The sequence below is a fragment of the Merops nubicus genome, unplaced genomic scaffold (assembly GCF_000691845.1).
Source record: "Merops nubicus isolate BGI_N331 unplaced genomic scaffold, ASM69184v1 scaffold14580, whole genome shotgun sequence".
Classification (NCBI taxonomy): Eukaryota; Metazoa; Chordata; class Aves; order Coraciiformes; family Meropidae; genus Merops; species Merops nubicus.
The window spans coordinates 12,342-34,864 of NW_008583642.1; the positions used below are offsets into that span (position 1 = coordinate 12,342).

The 22,523-nt window shown below is 39.2% G+C and overlaps 1 protein-coding gene across 1 annotated transcript in view; it reads left to right on the plus strand.

Moving 5' to 3' along the window:
- LOC103774253 (triple functional domain protein-like) overlaps positions 1 to 22,523 on the plus strand; it is a gene marked incomplete at both ends in the record, with an annotated part of 31,194 nt that overhangs the window by 7,988 nt on the left and 683 nt on the right. Inside the window, 13 exons of the mRNA XM_008941649.1 lie at positions 1,643 to 1,758; positions 4,867 to 4,989; positions 6,865 to 7,059; positions 7,171 to 7,286; positions 7,820 to 7,886; positions 8,661 to 8,770; positions 9,808 to 9,877; positions 10,338 to 10,427; positions 12,119 to 12,211; positions 14,177 to 14,288; positions 16,278 to 16,468; positions 21,106 to 21,207; positions 22,327 to 22,469. Coding sequence (XP_008939897.1) covers positions 1,643 to 1,758; positions 4,867 to 4,989; positions 6,865 to 7,059; positions 7,171 to 7,286; positions 7,820 to 7,886; positions 8,661 to 8,770; positions 9,808 to 9,877; positions 10,338 to 10,427; positions 12,119 to 12,211; positions 14,177 to 14,288; positions 16,278 to 16,468; positions 21,106 to 21,207; positions 22,327 to 22,469 — 1,528 coding nt within the window. The remainder of the gene's footprint in view (positions 1 to 1,642; positions 1,759 to 4,866; positions 4,990 to 6,864; positions 7,060 to 7,170; positions 7,287 to 7,819; positions 7,887 to 8,660; positions 8,771 to 9,807; positions 9,878 to 10,337; positions 10,428 to 12,118; positions 12,212 to 14,176; positions 14,289 to 16,277; positions 16,469 to 21,105; positions 21,208 to 22,326; positions 22,470 to 22,523) is intronic.

Genomic DNA, 22,523 nt, shown 5'->3' on the forward strand with positions numbered 1-22,523 from the left:
CATAATAACTGTGTCCCACCCCTCCACTTCCCTCAAGACCCTCCGAAATCTGGTGTATATTCTGAGCAAGCATTTTAGAGCTGGTGTACAGCAGAAATAAAACTGAGGAAGCAGGTGAGGCTCATAGCAGATCAGCTCATGGCTTGGTTAAGGGACAGATTAGTTGAGGCATATCTGAAGGGAGCCTGCCCAGCAGGAAGAAAACCTTGACCACCATGACCAGATTCCAAGCAAAAGCAAGTCCTGGGTGATCTCATCGCTCTGTGGCAAGTGGGAATATGGTGCTTCCAAGCAGGCGGATGTTGGCAGTGATGCAGTCAGGTTTCATAATCCCTAACGAGGCTATGACAAGTGGTTGTAATTGGTCCCAAATCACTGATAAAGACGCTTTTGTCCTCAGGCTCCTTTTTATTTGAGCTTCTGTGTCAAACTGTCTCTCAGAGTTGTTAGCTTTTGGGGCGTGAGGCATGGTGAAGCTGAACAGTGGGGCAGGGGAACGCAGAGGCCTTATGAGGCCTAGCACCTAACAGCCTCCCTTCATAGTTATGGGAAGGTGCCAGCTGGGGTATCAGTAGAAAAGTAACTAAAGTGTTATTGTGAAGAATGAACCTTTTGTTTTGTGATCCCCTTGGGTTCTGTGCATTTCTGACAGAGCCACCTGGCCGAGATACTGAGTGTCCCCGTTTCTGTGTACTTCAGCTTGCTCTCTGGGTTGGCAGTGGCTACAGAGCCTGGTAGGGCTGCTGCCCTGGAAGAGGCAGTGGGTGAAGTGCGCTTCACAAGAAACTGCTGCAACTTCTTGTGTGAAGGAAAAAACAATATGCGTTAAAGAAGCAGAGTTCAGATAAAATCTTCTGCATACTGCAAGCAGAAGGTCCTTGCTATCCAGGAAGAATTTGTAAGCCAGACATGGAATTGGAGATTAATGGTGGAATTTGGGTATGACTTCTCAATGGCAGCCAGTTTCTGGTATCCCAGAATGGAATACTGTATTGTGGAGTTAATTACTTGATTGCCTGGAAATTCTGTCAAGGCCCGATGAACACACATATTTGAACAAGTCTTGGATTTGATTTTTTTTTTTTTTCCAGAGGAATTACGAACTTGGTAATAGTGTATTTTTACTACTTGTGTTGCTATACATTTAATATCTGCTTATGTTGCATTTATTCTTGTAGTGACAAGGTTATTTTTTTGTCTGTATGTATTAAATTATTAAAATATTTACAGGAGACTTGTTCAGAAAATTTGGGGTGTTCTTATTATCATTAATATGAAGTGTTCAGTATGTTGTGATTATTTGTGCATGCTCATTCTTTCTGAGGAAAGAACCACCTTTTTCAGCCTACATTTTCACTGGTTATAAGCACTGACAGTCCCCATATGAAAAATATTTGAGAGAAGAAAGGTATCAGTAGCAAATTTTAATAGCATATCTAGTTTCTTTAACCAACATTTCTGAAAGTAATAATGAAAAGGGTACACTCTTTGTTTCATGAATGTCAGGACAAAGAACAAAATAAATAACATTATAAGTATATTGTAAGTTCTACAATATAAAGTACTTTATTCTGCTGATTTTAATGTGATATTTCAGAATTGGCTGTCATAACCTCTGTTGAAACTATGTTTATTTCTTCAGATATCTTGAATGAACTCTTCCAGAGGGAGAACCGTGTGCTGCATTATTGGACTATGCGTAAAAGACGACTCGATCAATGCCAACAGTACGTGGTGTTTGAAAGAAGTGCCAAACAGGTGAGGATTTCATAGAAAAACCCTTTGCCATGTGATAGAGATTTTACATACAGTAACAAATTTGCTGTTGACTTAATTATTTGAAATGGCTGAAAGATCAATGATTAGAATATAAAGTAAGTGAAATTATTTGCTTTTCTTTTTCCATTGAGATGGGGTGTCTTTACTGCTGCAACTTAAAGGTGGTGTTTTGCTTCTGCCAGCTTGATCTGGTACCGGAAAATCTCATTCCTGCAAGTTTGTATTTGACCAATTGTCATGCTTGTTAACTTTTACACACACACCTAATTTGACCAGAGAGATAATAAGCAGCAACATTTTTTCGGATGTTGAGGGGAAAAAATCCACCTAATTAAGTTGATTGGCAGTTCTAGAAAACTGACAAGTTGGATGACTCATTGAACCATAATAACTGAATGACTTGAGTTTTGCAGTTCTGCATGTACTTGGCTTTGTGTTTTCTAGCATGGTAGATCTATCTCTTTGTATTTTGAATACATCAGTCTGGAAAGTGCTATTTAGTAACTACCATGCACCAAAAAAAAAATCCCCTGCACTAATCAAAACATAAGCTATAGAAGTAAGTAGGGGCTCCTCAGACAAAATTGGTAACTGGAATGATCTGCAATATTTTTTTTAATTTTTCTTCTTTTAAACTGGATATGTGACAAAGTTCCTGTTCTGCAGAAAGGAACTCAATGTCTGTAGTGCAAAATAGGACTCAGTAAACCTAATTTTTTATTTCTTTCTGACAGCCAGTGTAGACAGGAGGTTAAAATGCTAGTGGTCTGGTTTGATGTCTTGAAAGATTTCTAAAGTCTGTTTTTCATGCTTGCAGGAAGAAAGTAATGCAAGATAAATCTTGGAGTGAAGTTAAAGATTAATACCTCTTTAAAACAACAACAACACCCCCATTTCCCTGCCCTCCACCCTACTTTTGAATAACCTTAAATCCAATTTTTGCCAAGCACATGACCTGCTTGCTTTTGTATAGAGTTTACTGACAGTCAAATACTGGAGATAAAGATCTGTCAGCATTTTCATTGTGCATCCCATTTTTCAGCAGTCACCAGTTCAGTCACTGAAAAGCAAACCATACCTATATGGACTCCATACTGATTAGCCAAAAAATAGAAATTTTGCTGTCTTTGTCTAATTTTTTTTTTTTTTTTTTTAATTTGGAAGAACCCATTCTTTGAGCTTTCAGAACTTGATGCCCTGCAGTGGGAGCAGATACCATAGTAGTTTGCAGTTCTCATACAGTGATATGTGCCTCCAACATAAAATCCTGATTCTTAAATGAAATGAGAGCTATTCTAAACTGTGGGAATTAACACAAGAGGTAAACTTTGTGTCATATTGTGGCTCTAGAGATCTGCCAAAAAGTTATAAAAGGGCAGCATTGCACATGGGGAAGTTTTTTTGTTTATCGTTCATTCCAGCATTGCATAATAAACCCACCAAAAAAAGGTAGAGGCTAAAACATTGAAGACAAGTAGTGCCAAAATAAATGTTGTTCGTAATATCAGCAACAGCCGTGCTGCTTGTCCATGGTGGTCTTCTCTTGCAAAGACTGACATTCAAACAGCAAGGTGTATCGTACAGGTGGTCGGTTACGTGTCCCTCTTCTTGGCAGCAGCCCAAGAGTTGGTGGTTTGTTTCCATCAGCGATGCTTGAAAAGTACAGGCCCATCTCATCGGGCTTGCATCTGCACTACAATGTGACTAGGTAAATGACATTCTAGCATTCATACTCAGTGTTGAATTTTGAAGGCTTTCTATTCACACTGGGGTTTGTACCAAGAGGCAAAAGCATCTTAAGTGGAAGGAAGAGAATCAGAGTTGTTCAGTCGCAACCTTGGTGAGTTTCAGTTGGTGGAACTATAGTACAGACGGTGCCTTTTCTGGTTCAGTGGCAAGTTATGGTCTTGAAAAATACGTACCTGCCGTCCGCCAAGATAAAAGTGTTCCTGTTCTTCGTAATGGGCGTAGATAAAAGCGTAAACTGAAAGTATGAGAGACGAAAGAATGAGGACCCAAAAGCAATCTACAACTTTTTCTCTTGGAAGATTAATTTTTTTGTTTAGTGCTGTACGCATGTACTGAAGAGACAGAAGGTAAACGTATAGAGTAATACGACAGTTCTAAGCAAGCTGTATTAAACTCTTTGAATATCTGTTATTTGCTTTGTCAGAACCAAGAAGTGTCTAGGTTCATGTGCCTCTGCATATTGCTGTAGGAGCCTGTATTTTAGAGCTGCAAAACAACTTGATAATGACAGTCTTCAGTGAAATCTTTTTATTTTTACTGTTCTGCAGCAGTTTGAGAGGACTCTTTGTTTTGTAGTCGCCAGAGAGGAGGGTTCCTCGCAACCACCGAGTTGTGCTTAAAAGGGCAGCGAATATTAATGTGGGTAGAACATAGATAATAACTTGGATCAGCATGGTTTATCATAGTGACAGAGTAAGGTGCCAGGATGTGGACAGGAAGCAATTTTAGTTTGCAGTTCTTAGTTCTTGTCTTTTGCTACCTATATGTACATTAATTGGTTTAACTGATATATCTCCATACTCCTCCCCTGCTGCACATTTAATCTCTTGGAGTACGTATAACTACAGACCCTACTTTGTGAGGCTAGAATACATCAGCTAAAGAGTGAAATGACAGTTAAATCTCACGTGCTTGGCAAGTTTAGCCTACACATTTGGCAGTCTTACGTAATATCTTTAAAAGCTGGAATATGCCTCTCTCTGAGTACAGTTGTCCTGTGTTGCACCTAAAAAGTGGTATTTGCACAGCTGAGAAGTAGACTTATGAAACTATAGATATAGTCAATTGGAACCTTACTATAGTCCTGTGGCAGTGGACTTTGCTGAAGTACTCAGATTTGTGTGTCAGTTGTTTAATTCTTTAAGCATTGTTTCATGGAATAAGTGAATTGTTTCAGAGTTACCAACTGATATTGTAGAGGTATTAGATGATTGCCACAAGTGACATAGAGTAAAATTTATCTGTGGCTAACCTGTGTTTGTGAAATACTAATTGCAGATGGTTTCTACTGGCAAAAGTGTTTTGCTTTCTCTCTTACCTTGTTATTGCTTCATTTAGGCTCTTGAATGGATCCATGACAATGGAGAGTTTTATTTATCTACACATACTTCCACTGGCTCCAGTATCCAGCACACACAAGAGTTGTTAAAAGAACATGAAGAATTTCAGATCACAGCAAAGGTAAAATAAATAAATAAAAACACACACACACACAAAAAAAGCTACCAGAAAAAAAAAACTACCAAATTCCCACCTCCTCCCAAAAGAATATCTAAGGATGTGTTCATCAAGATTTGTTTACTTGCAGTGGCTTTCCCTTTGTATTTCTGCTGGGAACAGAGTAAACCAAAAGATAATAGGAAGATAATCAGTATTACTGGAGTTCCATAAGCCCTATGTGCTGTTGATTTCTTGAGATAAAATCATAGTGAGATAGCTTAAAAACATTTTTCTAAAAACCTACAAACTTTTCAGGGCATTTGATTTGTGCTTTTTTATCCTCATGTCTGTGGATTAATACATGTTCATTTAGAGTATAAAATACAACAAGGCATATTCTTATTCAGTTGTGATTTAATTAGAAGATAGTAGAAAAATTAAAGCTTTAACTGTTAGGTTATTCATTTTATTAGAAGTATTCTGCGATTCTGCTGTGAGCCATGGCAGCATTGTGGTGTTGTACATCTTTGGAGGTCTATACAGAGATGTAGATGTCACTTGTGAGGCTTACCCAATTTCAAATATGAAAGATAGACAACTAGCCTGTGACTGAAGTACCTGAGCTTATGTAGCCTTATCTGGTTTTGTGTTGTATTTTGTCACCTCTTTCCACCTCTCAGCTCTCTAGTCTTCTTAGAGAAATAATAAAGCAAATGTTCATTTGTCTGAAGGACCACCTCAGGTGAGAGGAGTCTTGGAGATGAGACCTACTGGAAGGGAGAAAAGAGAATCCAGAAAGAACAGAGATCACTCCTGCTTTTCAGACCTGGATTTTCTTCCTTCTGAGTTTTGCTTCAGCCTTTGTTCTGCTGGATGCTTTCCAGCGTGCAGAGCACCACTGCCCCCCTTGTTTCCTCTGTCAGTCAGCAGATGACGCGGGTGCCTCTTTTGAAAGGATGTTGTTGATGCCACTCCCTTGGCATTTTGCTGCTGATTGGGAAGTTGTATTAGCTTTTGCTTATTCCACAGTGAAAAGAAATGCTCAGAGGAGAGACCATTAGGAAATAAAAAAGAATTAAGGGCTGGGGCTGGGGGGGAAAGGACAAACACTGTTAATTTTCCAGCTGACACAAAAGAATCAAGGTTTTATTGACATGTTGCTTAACTCCCTGTTACCAAGGGCCCTGACAGGAGACTTTACTCTGCCATGGTGTCAGAGGGAGAGAGAGGTGGAGGTACAAACTCATCCATTGTGGGCTGTTTATGTTATATATAAAAGGAAGCGTGTAGTCTTAGGCATCGCGTCAGTTGGGAAAAGCACTTGGTTACAGATGTGGTGGCTGCTTGTTCTCAGTTTATCTCCAACGGTGACAGTAAAACATAATATACAAAAGATTTAAATAATATAGTCTTAATCCATTAAAGTGTAAAGCATATAACAAGACTTACCTCCATCTCAGCACTTCAGTGATGTCTAAAGAAGGTGGATTCTTGAGGCTATGGGCCCAGTCCATTACCAGCGCTTCAGTGATAATGAACAAAATACCCTCTCTGGCATTCATACCCCTTGGTATTGATGTGAGGAGAATTCCCGTGCTCTGAAAACCTTCCCTAGCAGAATTTAATCTCTGTGTTAGATATGGAGCACATTTTTGAAAGAAAAATAAACAACCTGCTTCTAGTAAGGCAATAATAAAATCCAAGGAAACCAATATTCATCTTCTGCTATTTTTATTAAGAAAAGGGTGTCTGGATGAAGGAGTTCTGGGAAGAGAGAGGAGGAAGCTGGCTCCTTTGATAAGTTTCTCCAGCTGCACTTGGTGGCAGGTTAAGCAAAATGACCCCCTTCCTGATAGGTAGAGCTAGTAACTGTTCGATATTTTCCTGTTTTCATAGCAAACCAAAGAGAGGGTGAAGCTGTTGATACAGCTGGCTGATGGCTTTTGTGAAAAAGGGCATGCTCATGCAACAGAGATTAAAAAATGTGTCACAGCAGTGGATAAGAGGTACAGAGACTTTTCCCTGCGCATGGAGAAATACAGGACCTCTTTAGAGAAAGCTCTGGGTATTTCCTCCGATTCCAATAAATCGGTAAGAGAAATTTGGGTGTGGTGACAGGCAAAGAAGCTTTGCTTGCGTTTGATTTAGCTATTGTTTTCTCCTGTCTCCTTCCTTAATCAATTCTTCCTTTCTTTAATAAAGAGCAAAAGCTTGCAGCTGGATATAATCCCAGCCAGTGTCCCTGGGTCAGAGGTGAAACTGCGCGATGCTGCTCATGAGCTTAATGAAGAAAAACGAAAGTCTGCCCGCAGGAAAGAGTAATAAATTTATTTATTTTTAATCAATGAGAATGCATAAATCAATCCTGATAATGAAACAACTGTCATGGCATGTCTGGCAGCTTAGGCATTTGACAAATGGTACAAAGAGAGCTCATATGGCCTTTTATTCACGTGCTTATTCTCACACATAGTTCTAGCATGATAGAATCTTAAACTTTCAAAACTATGTTAAACTTCTTTGTATGTCCTAATCTCCTTTTTAGCAATAAGGTGAAATAAATATGTAAGGGCAGGAGGGAGAACAACAGTTAAATGACTGTAGCAAGTGAAAAGCATTTGAGAAAAAAAATAATCCATTTCCTTCCCCATTACTTTTATGTGCTGGTTAGTAATGTTACCTTTCATGCTTCCTTCATCTGTTGTTTCTCTTCATATTTCAGTCCTCAGATTTTTCTTGCAGCAGTGGGAAAAGCAAAAGCTGATTGAGAGAAAGATGTATTCTGAGTTATTATGCATTCATAATGATCCAACAGACTGAGATTTGATTATTCTTTCTGTTGTCACCTAAGGTTCATTATGGCTGAGCTAATTCAGACAGAAAAGGCTTACGTAAGAGACCTCCGGGAATGCATGGATGTAAGTTTTCTTTTTTTCCCTGATTTTTGAAGACAGGATTGAATCTGTGGCTTTTTGTTGCTTTCTGGTTTTAACAGCCAAGCATGATTAGTTTGCAGTCATAAAACCAAACTAAGTAGCCTTTCTGCTATTAAGAAGAAACTTAGAATTGCATTTGATAACAGATGCTTTGTAATTCATCCTATATGTTTTGGTTTTGTCAGTATGGAGTTTTAGCATTTGCTCCTTTCCCAGTTCATAAATGTGTGGGGGTTTTGTTTTAGAGAGGGGAGGGAAAAGGGAGGGGCTTACTTTATTTGCTTTGCTAGCAATAGAGAAGAGCCTGTGTTAATTCTCTTATTATCTGTATCACATGTTCTGCTACTAGCTGGCTTTTGGAATAGAAATTCAGAGAGATTCCATGGAAAAGTGCCCAGTAATTGTTATGCTGAAGCAAGTAATGTTCAGTGTTAGCTGTTGCACAAAGCATGAACTTCTAGACTGCAGACATGACCTTGATAAGGAATATCCTGAAGCATTAGAGGTTGTCAAGAACACTATGCATTTTAAATGATGAAGTCACAGGGACTATGTTAAATTGTCAGTTTTAGAACTTGTATTTTGCTGTCAAAATCACAAGTTATACTGGACACAACAGATACTGTCACAATTGGAGATGATGATGCTGTGTGATCTTTCCCCAATTTCTCTCCAGGAATGCACATTCAGAAATACCTGAGTGCTCCTGTTGAGGGTTTATCATGACTTTTCATGCATCTTTTTTGTTCTGGGCAGACATATCTATGGGAAATGACAAGCGGAGTCGAGGAGATCCCACCTGGTATTGTAAACAAAGAACACATTATCTTTGGAAACATGCAGGAAATCTATGAGTTTCACAATAAGTGAGTGACTTATCTTCCATTTCCATATTACTGCTAAATCCAGATGATGACCTGAGGGATTTCCTGATGAAAATATTGCGCTTAGGAATAATGGATGATTTTCCATAAAAAAATCTAAAGGATTTCTTCTCACATTACTCAGTTGTTTCAGTTGTTGCTTTTTGCAGCCCAGTAGGTACACCATTAGAAATTGTCTTTTTCAATCTCGGACATATTTCAGCTTTTAACAAACTACTTGAACACATTCAAATTTTGCTGTAGTTTTTCCAGTTGTTCTAAAGAGACGGAAACTACTGAACTCAATAGAATACAGCACAAACACCAATTTAAGACTCTGATTCCTTCTGAACTTTCATTTCTTTTTTCCACATATGACTGCTGCTGGGAAATAGTAAGTCTCCCTGCTCTTGGCTTTTCGAAGCTTCTGTGGAGATGCCTCACCATTGTTACATTTACTTGAGTATGGAGCATGAAAGAGGCTTGTCCACTACCTTTCTTCTGAGTGGAACGGTTCCTAGGCAGATCCCTGTAGAGAAGTATTGCTCTGAATCTTCCCTCTTTGTTACTTCATTGGTGTCTGTATTGGGCTATGGTTCTTTAAAGTAATAAAATATACCTAGCATATATCAGAACCTGATTTTACAACCCTTCATATGCTTTGTGTTAACCTGAGCATCCAAAAACCAAATCATCTCCTTCTTCTCTTGAGATAAAGGCTAAACTTTTCTTGAAACTGAAACAGCAGGAAACGTTGATGAAGAACAACAGCAGTTAATTTTTTTGTATTCTTATTTGTTAATTGCATGCCTGCTGGATAAATTTCTGAGCTTCACATCAGAATTTGTATGAAAGTACATTCTGGATTAGTTCTGTTATTATATATTTCTATCCATTCCTATTACCTTTAACTCGTGCTGTTGGTATGAATTACAGTAGATTTTCTATCCGCCTTTATTCACAGAAAATCGATCAATATCAGTTGCTCTAATTAAAATGTTTCATGTACTTTGTACTATTTGTTTCTTTTTTGCCCATAGTATATTCCTCAAGGAGCTGGAAAAATATGAACAGTTACCAGAAGATGTTGGACATTGTTTCGTTACCTGGGTAATGAAGTCACACTTATATTTAGAAGTAACAAGGGGAAGATAGGAAGCGTGAAGGGATGAATTCTTGCTTTCAGTTCCCTTTTTAATTTGTAGAAGTACCTCTTTCTTGGAATTTGAGTAAAAATGTGTGTATCTGTAACTGGGGGGGGCAGAAATTAAGGCACTGCTGTGGGATGGCAGTGCGTAGGTGCTCCTGGAGTTTATGCAAGTTGCCTAAGCCTGCATTCAGGTTTGGTATCTTTGTCTTAACTGTGAATAATTTGCTTCTGCATACATTGCTATTGTTTTCAGTCTTATTTGTCTGATACATTTTCTTATGCTGTCAGTTTGCATGGGAAAATAATTCTTTGTAGTTCAGTTTCTTGAGAGAGAAGATAATGCTCTCTGATAACTGTGTAAAAAACTTAGAGAAATTATGCTCTCTGCTAAACTATGTAAATTTACATTTTGTTCTGCAGGCAGACAAATTCCAAATGTATGTTACTTACTGTAAAAATAAGCCAGATTCTACCCAGCTGATACTAGAACATGCAGGAGCGTACTTTGATGTAAGTACTTTATGTGCCTCTTAAAAGTATGCCTTAGCAGCTTGAATCATGTATTGCAGTTATGCCAAGTGCCTAATTTCTTAAGAAATTTCAAGTTTCCTTGTACTAATGGTGCAATTTAATATTAGCTTAAGAAAATCAACCCTATGTCTCACATGGTTAAATACAATCAAATGTGAGAAGTCACTGTCACGTGTCAGAGTGGTTCAGAACTGGAGGCAGGTTCTGGCAGCAGCAACTGAGCTGCGAATCTTCAGCTCTTACAGTCACATTCTGCAAATCTTAGCATTTTGATGTGCCTAGTTTGCATCGTATGCAGTAAAGACGGAAATCTTTGTTAATTTTTTGAGCACTTTTAAATTATAATTGTATGTACTGGGAATTCAGTTGACTGCCATTGTTCAAAGCTGCTAAAAGAAACACCTTGCTTATTCAGTCCCAGGGTTGCATGGTCTATGTGTAGGACTTCACTCAAGAAAGGACCAAAATATAGCAGCAGTTAGAAGGTTTAGGGGGGAATTTTGGCCAAGATTGAACGTGTGTTTAGAGATGATCTGATTAGAGCACTCTCTATGCCTCTTTGTTTCCTTCTGTACTGTGCTGAGATACTAGCTGTGTAGTGACACCACAAACTTTTTTAGAATTGTTTGTAGAAGTAGAGGGAAGGACATAATAAAAACCAACCAGAAAAAAAAAGTCCATCCTTCCTGGGATGGATTTCAAAATATCACTGAGGAGATGTGAATGCTAAACCTTGTAAGGTAAAGCCTTTCTGTGAAGCTTCTGTTAAGTTTTCAGTGTTTGAAGAAGAGCAGGTAAGTTACACTCTGTCTATCCAAGAGCTCTCCATCTCCTAATCCACTTAAAGTGGATTAGAAGTGTGAAGACCTAATTCTGTGCACAGGTGACTTCAAGAGCTTCCATTGATACCACCACTGGACCATGTGAAAATGTCACATGTATCTTCTTGCAAATTTCTGATTCTGTAATTGTGGTTAGAAAGCATGTAGCTTCAGTGCATAACTTGCTGTTTGAAATCACCTGATACTGATAAATGGCAAACACTGTGAAGCTCAGCCATGATCAGTACTTGAAATCTGTAATTATCTCATCTAATTATCATCTAATTCTGTTTTTCTCGTTTAGCTTTGCAGAGGTCATTCCTTTTTTGTTGTGGCTGTTTTCTTTTTAAGTGTTTGGTAATCTCTTCCCTTTAGTGAGAAAATGTTACTCCTTGCTCCCCCTCGTGGGGGAAGCGCTGTCTGTGACTACAGGCCGTTAAACAAGCAGCAGCTGATGCTAAGAGACCTCCACCTCAACTTTCCTGTCATAGTCCTGAAATTCGTTTTCTCTCTTGCTAGTAACAAAAGAAATGGAGATTTCAATACTTCTTTTTTTTAAAGGCGTTGCCACATGTTTGATATCCCTAATCGTTGCTATTTGTATTTGGGTTTGTTGAAATCCTTCACCAGGTATCCTTGGAGGTAATAATCTTCTGTTGGTGGAAAGTGACCAGGCAGATGTACAACATGTTTACTGTGGCTTGAATATCTTCTCATCCTGTCTGTTTTTTTATTTCTTCTTTCTAAAATAGAATTTCTAGTTAATGCATATTATTGCATAGCCCTCAAAGCAGCCTATATCTGAGTGCTGGTGCCCACAGTCCTCAAATGTTTCCTTTTCCCATGTAGGAGATACAACAACGACATGGACTGGCCAACTCTATCTCATCTTACCTTATCAAACCTGTCCAAAGGATAACAAAATACCAGCTTCTTTTAAAGGTCAGTACTAACTCAAATTTCTTCTCTGATTCTGCTGTCCTTAGGAGGGTGAAACTCTTGCTGAAATCCAGAGGGCTGTTTTACTCTACACTCTTGAGACTACAGTATCCTGGGCAACCTCTAATATTGCTGTGATATTTTTTTTTAGGACAGCACTGAAAATTAAAGAAGGCATAAATAAGCAACTTTTTATCCAGATTGCTGTAAATCAAAGAGGCTACCTCTCTACTAATGTTCAGTTGGAAAACATAATTTGCATTTCCAGAGAAAAAAGTAATTAATGGCCATATAGACTGGCACATTTTTCATTATGGTTTCTGCAAGAAATTTTGCTAAGCCTTTAGCTATGTTTATGGTATTAAGTACTGCAAAATATATAAATCTGTATATATAAAACTATAATATAAAAGATACATATTTGTATATATATGCACGCACAGACTGAGTACCTGTACAGCTGTTGCACAAACAGCTGTTACTTGTAATGTTGCCTGGAAATGTCAAGTAAATAGTAGCTGTTGAAATAAACAAAACTTCTGGAAGCCTGTAGTGAGAGCTTTCACTTAGTGAAACGGATGATTGTTTTTAAAATTTCTGAAAAAAGCTGCAGGCTTTTTCAAGTCAAATCAGACGGAAACAAGTCTGTTATTTTTAAGTGAAACACATCGTCTGTTCTTCCCTTGCAAAAATGTGCAATTTGATTAAGTTATAACGTAGAGAAATACTCTAGGCTGTGCTGTTACAGAAATTTCAGGGTACTGATTCCAAAAATTATTTTCTTTAAAACCTAAATATCCCTTAGCCAGCACATTACTGAAGTGATGAGGTAGGTCCGTTTCACCAGTGTTTACAGAGCCAGATCACTTTGCTGTACAATAAAATGGATTTATTTGGTGAGTTTTCATCTTCTTTTTTTTTTTTTTCTTTCTATAAGACGAGAGATATAAAATATTGAAGGATAGATAAACCAAAACTTGAATGACAGCTGAAACATTTTACAGTTCTAGAATTCTGCTTAGTTTTCCAAATGGTATTGAAGGTGCTCTGGAGGATATTTTGTTACACTCACTTTTCTGTGGAGTTGTCATGCAGAATTTAAGTGTGATGATGTAGCATTCTGCTGTGAAGGTGGTATTGGCAGTTAAATATAAATAATGTAGTGAGAATAGCAGGAATCACCTGGCTTTCTCTTTAAAAAGGAAAAGGGAATTTAACCTTAGGGAATGAATTAAGTCAGCCTTTTGAATAATAGAAGGAACATAATATGCCCTTTTGGTTACATAAGCTACTTTTTATCTTGATACTGTTCAAATGCTCAAAGGATGTGAGGAAATTTGAATATCAGCTCAGGCGTTGTTATGTTAATATCTCTGGGATGTTGAATGGGCAGGGAATTGCATTGCCCTAAATCCTGCTGCATTGCTTCAGCATATTCCATTCTCTGAGTTCTGCCCATCAGTTAATGCTTGTTTGTATTCAAAAGTTTTGTCTGTAGGATGCTCTTAACTGTTTGAATGCAGAATAGAGTAATTAATGGAATGTTTAAAATGAAACAATGTAAATCCTCTTATCAGCAGTAGTACAGAGCAGGTCTTTGGTGCAGTGGAGCAACGACTGACATGGGGGATGTGGTGTGTCCTTTTGTGCTGTCCTGCTTTCCACCATCTTCATGACTTGGCAGCTCCGTTGTTCTGAGCATTGATGTAGCTCTGCATCTGACAGCTGTGTCTGTGCTTACTATAAGAAAAGATGTCCTTGTAACTTTTAAAGATTTCTTGTTAAGCAGATGATCTTGTTTAAATTAGAGGTAGTTAACTGAAAGCTTGAGCTGCTCCCTAAAGATCAGATCATGATAGATACAAAGTATGTTATCATGTCATTGGCAGAGTAATAAGTTCAAAAAGGTTTTACATGCAAAAAATGATTCTTTGATTGTTAGAAGTACTGTCTGCTTGTCTTTTGCAGGAGCTGCTCACGTGCTGTGAGGAAGGTAAAGGTGAGATTAAGGATGGTCTAGAGGTGATGCTTAGTGTGCCAAAGCGAGCCAATGATGCCATGCACCTCAGCATGCTGGAAGGTAGGACTCAAACTGGCTTTCCAGCTCAGTCATACACTGGAGATTAACTTTGTTTAGTAACTTCCTGTATTACTACATGTTGAAAAGACCTGAGAATATGAACTATTTCTTATCTCTGAGTTTATATTTTACATACCTTTTATTTGGAGCTATATAAAATGTGAACTTATTGAGGAAAATTAATTGTGACAGTCAACAACAGTTTTGCTAATTTTTTAAAACTTTCTTTGATCCTGATCTATAGCTCTGCCACTGCAGATTTGAAAAATATGTAGGCTAACAAAGTTTTCCACCACTCACCTGAAACATAATAGGTCAATGGTCAGATACATTTTCCAACCAATATCCATGGCTACTTTACATGAGGTGCCTACGTGTATTAGAGGTGATTTTGCTGATTTAGGTATCAAATAATTGCCTTCAAGAAGATTGTCGTTTCCATATCCATTTGTTGCCTGTTCCATAACAGAATCCTAGTTGAAATTAAATGTATCTTCTGGCAATAAAATGTCAGCATAAGCCAGTTTAGCCTGGGACTTAGACAGGACAGCAGACAGTGGAGGTTGGATGTAATTGTGTCTATGTGCTTAGAATAACTTTCTGTCAAAATCTGTTTTGTAATTGGCATGTTATCATGTATAATGGCCCCATCATACACTTCATAATAAAAATGTTTTTCTTTGGCATTTAATTTTTTTGAGATGAAAGCAGAGCCACCTTACCTTGCAGCTGCTGAATAAAGACATAGGTGCTTTTAGTCAGTGTTCCTTTTCTTCCTCTCTCCCTTGCAGTAGCAAAATGGAGCTTGTCATGAAATTTCCAGTATCATGCATGTTACTGTAAAACTCATCTTGATTTGACCTCTGATCCTTGATCATGTGAATGCTAAAAATCACCTCGCTTCCCTGATTTTGAACAGCAGCAGTGTTGGTCAGTTTGGAGGATTGGTTCCAAATGCCTTGTTCACGAGATGGTGTTAGGATAAATGCTGATTTATCATAGGATTAACACTGGGAATGCAACTCTGGAGAATATCCTAATCTTTTACATAAGTGGGTTTCGTAACAAATCATGCATGTCTTGTTGAGTCATCGTATGTTGGACAAATCTAGTGAGTGAGCGCATTTCCTCTCTCTGTCTCTGGAGTATTTTGAATGAACATTCTAATGCAGCTTGGCTCTCATGCTCTCCACACTGTTGTCCTGTTGAGAAGAGTGAGAACTGTTGTTTTCTTGAGAAGGATGGTGCTCTTTTGTTCAGAGAATATTGGCAAGCAGTTTCTATTTAAAATGCAGTTAATACCACTCAGAAGAGTATAGAAGACTAGTTTCTGTTATCCTGCAACTCTAAAGCTCTGTATTAAACAGTGAGAACACTGTACCACTACAATGGAAGTAAAATTGTTGATATTCTCGATCTTCATCTTTACATTATGTCTCAAGTAATCCAGCTGCTATTTCGCTGTTACGGACCAAGGCTGGCGTGGCACGCTGGCAGGCTGGTCACGTGGCAGCAGCTCAAGCTGCCATCTCTATTGGAATATGTTGCATATACAGTGGGGAAGGTGGGTCACCAGCAAAGGTGCCATTTGGGAGCTTGCCAATGTCAGAAAAACCTAACATGCTCTCTGCGTCCTTGCAAGCTGCTCGCTTTCTACAGCTTATAAGAGAAATGATTTTTGTCACAGAAGAGGTTACCAGAAGCTGACCCAGACAGATTTGTCACTTTTTGGTGAAATACTGCTGGAAGAGTTGATAAATGTCTTAACAGTCGGATCTCTAAATTTAGACATAGTTTTAAGCTACAGTTACATTTTGTATACTGCAATGTTGAAATGAAGTTGATTTAGTATTGCTTCTGTGGAATCCTGTCTTTGGCAGGTTGCATTTGGGAAGAAAAAAATAATATTGTTTAATAAGCAGAAGCTGTATTTTTTAATTTCCTCGTATTATCAACTTGCCATGGTGAGCCTTTCCCTGTTTTTTTTAGGCTTTGATGAAAATATAGAATCTCAGGGAGAGCTCATCCTTCAAGAATCCTTCCAAGTGTGGGACCCAAAAACACTAATTCGAAAGGGGAGAGAGAGGCACCTTTTCCTCTTTGAGATGTCCTTGGTTTTCAGTAAAGAAGTAAAGGACTCCAGTGGGAGGAGCAAGTACATTTACAAGAGTAAACTGTTCGTAAGTATGGGAGAACAAGTGATGGTATTTAGAAAACTGTCTACATTAGACTGTGACTAAACTCAGATTATTTAAATGTGCCTGCAGAACTTGAAAAACTGTTACAGTACACTGAAAGACCAGCCTTGGAGTGTGTAGGCTGTGTCTTCTAAGTTTGCTGCTTTGTCATGTTTTTGAGAAGAAAGAGTGGGCTGAAAGCAACTACTAAAGGCTACATGTCGATCTTGGTATGTCAGGACAAAGGAAAATCAAGACTGGGCTGGATGGATTTTGTCTTAATTTTGTGTGTTATTGTTGGTTCTTTAAGGCTTATTTGTATAAAGCAGAAGTACAGGAGGAGCTGACAAGCCGGCTTCATCTTGCTTGTTTACTGTTGTTTTTGTAGTAATATTCATGTTGAGAATTCATTTTGGTGAATATCCTACACGTACTGCTCTGGAAAGGCAAGAACTCCTTGTTATGGAAAGGTTCATTCCAGAATTTTTACTGGGACTAGTAATCTTACTAATATTTTTTAACTAAAATTATAGCTCTTACCATCTACTGAAAGGTTGTAAAGATGGAAATGTATTTCTTCCTATTTAAAAAAACCCACTTGCTTTCCTCATCTGTAGCATGTATGCTTTACAAAATTTGACCCTGGAATTCATATCCTTACTTTCTTGTCCCATTGGATGACTTGAGTGAGAGCAATATTCACACTCCATAAATTTAGGTAGCCAAGTGAGAAAACAGTCTCCCATGGGGCTTGCTCTGCATCTGTTGGAGTCAGGATTAGCCTTTCCCCCAGACAGTTTAGAAGTAGTACTTGAAATTACTTCTCAGAATCACTCTCTAAAAGACGTTATTCTTCACTTGATACTATTGGGATATGTGACTAAGTCTAGATGATATAAACACCGAGCCTTTTGTCCCTGCTTCAGCTCCTTTTCCTTCATTCTTTCCCCCTTCCCACACCTAGTGTCCAAACTGGTAAAGCAGGTTGGTTAAAAAAAACACCTTTTTTCCATATCTTGCTTTGCATATTCTGTCACTTCATTTCCAACACTTGTCCTTTCTGATACAAGGTAGCTAGCAGGTAATGCAGTTGCAGCTGGCTTGTTGATCACATCTTTCCTGGGTGCTCCCAAGAACCTGAAATACAAAAAAAAACTTCTAGTTTACTGGAGGGTAACCTCAGCTGCCAAGACATTACGTGGGAAGGGAGACAAAGCTGAAATTTGGTCCTGTAAGCTTGTCATGTCAGTTCCTTTGGCAGAAGTTCAGTAATAGCCTTGGGTCCTAGAGACACTGCTGAAAATCTTGAAGACTCTCATTGTGCCTCATCTTCAAAATGCCAGCATTCTTTTTGTCTTCGTATTTTATTTGGCAAAACATCTTGTAGAGCAGCTTACTGTTATAGCAGTAATTATGGTTTGAGCTTTAGATAAGACATTCATGCAGATGTTGAAAGCATGTGTGTTGATTTGAGCTAAAGATCTTATTTGCACGTTATTCTGTCTCCTGCCTCTGGAAGCTGGTTTTACAAAACTGAGATTCGTTACTTTGGCCATGATGACCATCAGAGTTTCCCCAGCACAGGATACTCCATAGTGTGACTTGAATCAGTGGAAGGTGTTCATGAATGCCTTTGGCAAGAGATAAGAGTCCAAAAGCCAGTGCCTAGGGAGGGCTATGGGAACAAGGGAAGCAGGTGTTAACTTTGGCAGAATGTTCTCCCAGTCACCTCTAACTGGCAGTTCAGAGGCTTCCTCACCTGAAAGTGGTTTCTGTGCCTTCAATAACCTGCAATGGATTTCTCTTCCATGAGCTTGTCCTTGGACCTTCTGCAAACCTTCAGCATTTACAGTGTCCTCTGCAAAGAGCTGTATTGTTCAACATCACATTGAGCACAGGCCAACCTCCATGTGTTGGATTTTGAACCTGATTCCCTTCCACTACTTTGACTTGATGCCTACTAGTATTGAAATGGAGCGTAAAAAATGTGTCTGCCTTGCCACTCCTTACTGTACAGACCTCTACTGCATTGTTCCTCCATTGTCCCTTGTAAAATTTATAACATTCACAAGTGTACTAACACTGCTTTTTCTAGCCACACTGCCCAAGTTGCAGAAGGCCAAAGCAGAAACTGGGAGAAGGAAGATCTTACCCACCCACTGTAAGTGAAGATCAAGTTCAAGACCACCTAAGAGACCTGAGGATGTACAAGTCCATGGGATCTGACAGGATCCATCTGTAGGTCCTGAGGGAACTGGCAGATGAAGTTGCTAAGCTGCTTTCCATATTTGAAAAGTCATGGCAGTCTGGTGAAGTTCCCACTGCCTGGAAGAGGGGAAACATAACCCCCATTTTCAGAAAGGGAAAAAAGAGAGACCTGGGCAGCTACAGGCCAGTCAGTCTCAGCTCTGTGCCCAGCAAGATCATGGAGCAGATCCTCCTGAAGGCTCTGTTAAGGCACATGGAAAATTGGGAGGTGATTGGTGGCAACCAACGTGGCTTCACTGAGGGAAAATAGTGTCTAAGAAATCTGGTGGACTTACAGCACTGGTGGGTAAGGGAAGAGCCGCCAACGTCATCTACTTGGAGTTGTACAAAGCATTTGACACTGTCCTGCATGACACCCTGGTCTCTAAATTGGAGAGACATGGATCTGACTGGTGCACTGCGTGGTAGATAAGGAATTGGCTGGATGATCACACTCACTGCAGTCAGTGGCTTTGTATCCAAGTGTAGACCAGTGACAAGTGCTGTTCCTCAGGGACTGGTTCTGTGACCACTGCTGGTGTTTAACATCGTTGTCAGTGACATGGACAGTGGAATTCAGTGCACCCTCAGCAAGTTTGCCAATGACATTGAGCTGTCTGGTGCAGTCAACACGCTGAAGGGAAGGGCTCCGTCCAGACGGACACTGACAGGCTTGAGAGGTGGGCTCATTCATGCCAAGTCCATGAAATTCAACAAGGCCAAGTGCAAGGTCCTGCACCTGGTTTGGGGCAATTCTCAAGCAGGTTAGGTGGAATATGGATTGAGAGTACTCCTGAGGAGAAATACTGTGGGGTCCTGGTTGATGAAAAGCTCCACATGAACCAACATGTGAGTGCAGCCCAGAAAGCCAGCTCTGTCCTGGGCTGCACCAAGAGATGTGTGGCCAGCAGGTCAAGGGAGGCGATTCTGCCCGTCTGCTCTTGCTCTCTTAAGACCACCAGCTCTGGAGCTCCCAACACAAGAAGAACATGGACCTATTGGAGCGTGTCCAGTGGAGAGCCACAAAGATGATCCAAGGGCTGGAGCAGCTTTCCTGTGAGGACAGGCTGAGGGGAGTTGGTATTGTTCAGCCTGGAGAAGAGAAAGCTCTGAGGTGACCTTATTGTGGCCTTCTAGTATCTGAAGGAGGCCTACAAGAGAGCTGGGGAGGGACTTTTTACAAGGGCCTGACATGATAGGATGAGGGCTAATGACTCCAAAGTAGAAGAGCATAGATTTAGATTGGATGTAAGGAAGAAGTTCTTCACTCTGAAGGTGGTGAGACACTGGAACAAGCTGCCCAGGGAAGCTGTGGATGCTCCATCAGTGTGTGTGTTTGAGACCAGGTTGGGTGGGGCCTTGTGCAAGCTGGCCTAGTGGGAGGGGAGTTGGTACTACCTGATCTTTAAAGTCCCTTCCAGTCCAAACCATTCTTTGATTCTCTACTAGGCTTTAAAAAATAAACAGTGTTAGAAATTGTACTTTCTTCCCCATTCAGGCTTTATATTGAGCAGCATGGTAGGGTATCTTTTCTTTGAATTTCATAATTGCATGTTGGATTAAGTATTTTACTTGCTTTACATACTGTGTATATGCTCGTGGTGGTGCATATGATGGGAAAAATACAGCTTCTGATAATGCAAGCATGGTTAGCAGCTGTCTTTTGGAGTGAGGGTTCTTGTAGCTTGAGCTATATTTCTTAGTTTGTAATTTTTTTTTTGAGCACAGCCTATATGAATTGTTTAACTAGAAGCCAAATTCACATGACTGAGATGTTGTTCCAGTTGGAAAGTGAAAACATTTTGGATGATAATTAGCTATCAAGATCTGACATTAGAACATTCCCGAAGACTGATTGTCAATGTACTTGTCCAATGAACTTCTCCAGGGAAACTGCATTTCTTCTGTTTCAGAAGGAAGGAAACACACTAGGAAAGGCTCCTTTGGCAGAAAAGAGATCAGAGTTTTAGAGGCTATCAAGAGAATTCTTAAGCATACCTTATCTGAGAGAAAACATAAGTAGTGAGTATCCCCTAATGGAAATCAACAGGGAGAGAAGACAAGACTTATTTTTTTGCCAAGTATCTTTTTTTTAGAGTTATAAGGCTTTTATTGCCAAGTCAAAAATTTAAAATAAGCAATTTGGTATTCAGGTTATAAATGCTATTCTTTATTGTTACGCTACAGGAAAAACTCTTTAGCTGTTCTTCCCTTTTTAAAGAAACCCCACCACTGCCACCAGGATAAAGGATTCTCTCTAGCACAAGAGTTAGCCTTAATCTTCTAAAAATCTCTTTAAATAGCAGAGCTCAATCATTTAGTATATTAGCACCCCTTTGTGGCTTATGAGAAAAAAATGCTGCATCATCCTAACAAATTCTTCTTAATTGCAGACTTCTGAACTGGGTGTCACAGAACATGTAGAAGGAGATCCCTGCAAGTTTGCTTTATGGGTTGGAAGGACACCAACTTCAGACAACAAAATTGTTCTCAAGGTAATTTTAGCAGATTTACTTGTACAGTCTGTACTAAGTCTTGTAATTGTTACTCATACTTGTTGGGAAGGCAACAAGACATGACTTCTGCTCTGCGAGGGACAACTGCTGACAGATAGTTTTCCTTTGAGTGTAAAGGATGTGGTATGTATCTGACTCACATGGCTTGACAGCAGAAAGGAATCTGTGTGGTCTGCTGAAGAATTAAAATTTGCTTTCCCAAATCAGAATAGGGACAGGTTTGATCCCACGGACTTGTGTAGCTTGAAGACTCAGCCACCAGCTGACAGAGCAACTCATGCCACAGTGTCATGTTACATTTCATGCTCAAGTCATTGCTGCTTGTTGGTGATGCTGTTTTTCATGGGCCAGACTTTTATGCAGCAATAGAAATGTTTAAAAAGATTTTATGTCTTTCTGAGGGCTACAAGCTTTTCTGAAAATCCTTGCCTTTAGATGAGAGTGCAAGCACTGCCTATAAATTTTGTGTCCAGGGAAGTTAAAGGTGTCAGTAGTGTTCTTTGCCTAGCTACAAGAATTGCTAAACCCATTTTTCCTGTGACTCTGGTAACCTGGTAACAAGTCCTGTAACCTAGGACTTGTGTTTCATCTGATGAACTTTCTTGTAGTATCACAGGTAGCTAATGTGTAATTTGACATATTTTGAGGACTATGCCAGCTTTGAAACTTCTTATGTATTTCTTAGCTGTGTTGAGCTGAAAAAAGTTCATCTTCCCATTTACAGGTTCATATACCTACTATTAAACTTCTTAATATTTTCACTTTTTTTTTTGTGGTTACTCAATAATGCCACTTAAAAATGGCCACTTAAATTTACATGTTGCTGCTAAAATGTATATGTTTTCCTAGTGAATTACAGGCTAAGAGCTCACGTTAGTCTTCTGAGAGCAATCAATGAGTGTGAGGAAATTAAATCCAGCATCACTGAAAAACAAAATTTGGTCAGTCTTAACACTGCCATAATTTCAGGTTTCCAAAAGTGACCCACAGAGTCATTCTTTATGCCTTCCTCTGTTGTGTTTATTCACTGACTATACGTGTGGATCTTCTCAGTGATATAGTCCATTGTGGGGGTTTTGTTTCTTTTGCATATCAAAGGCATCCTGTATAGAGAATAAACAGGACTGGATCAAACACATCCGGGAAGTGATACAAGAAAGGACCATTCATCTGAAAGGAGCATTGAAAGAGCCAATCCACATCCCCAAAACTGCACCAACAACAAAACAGAAAGGAAGAAGGTAAATAGTATTTTAAATAATCATAGATCTCTAAGAACACAACAGCACTCTTTC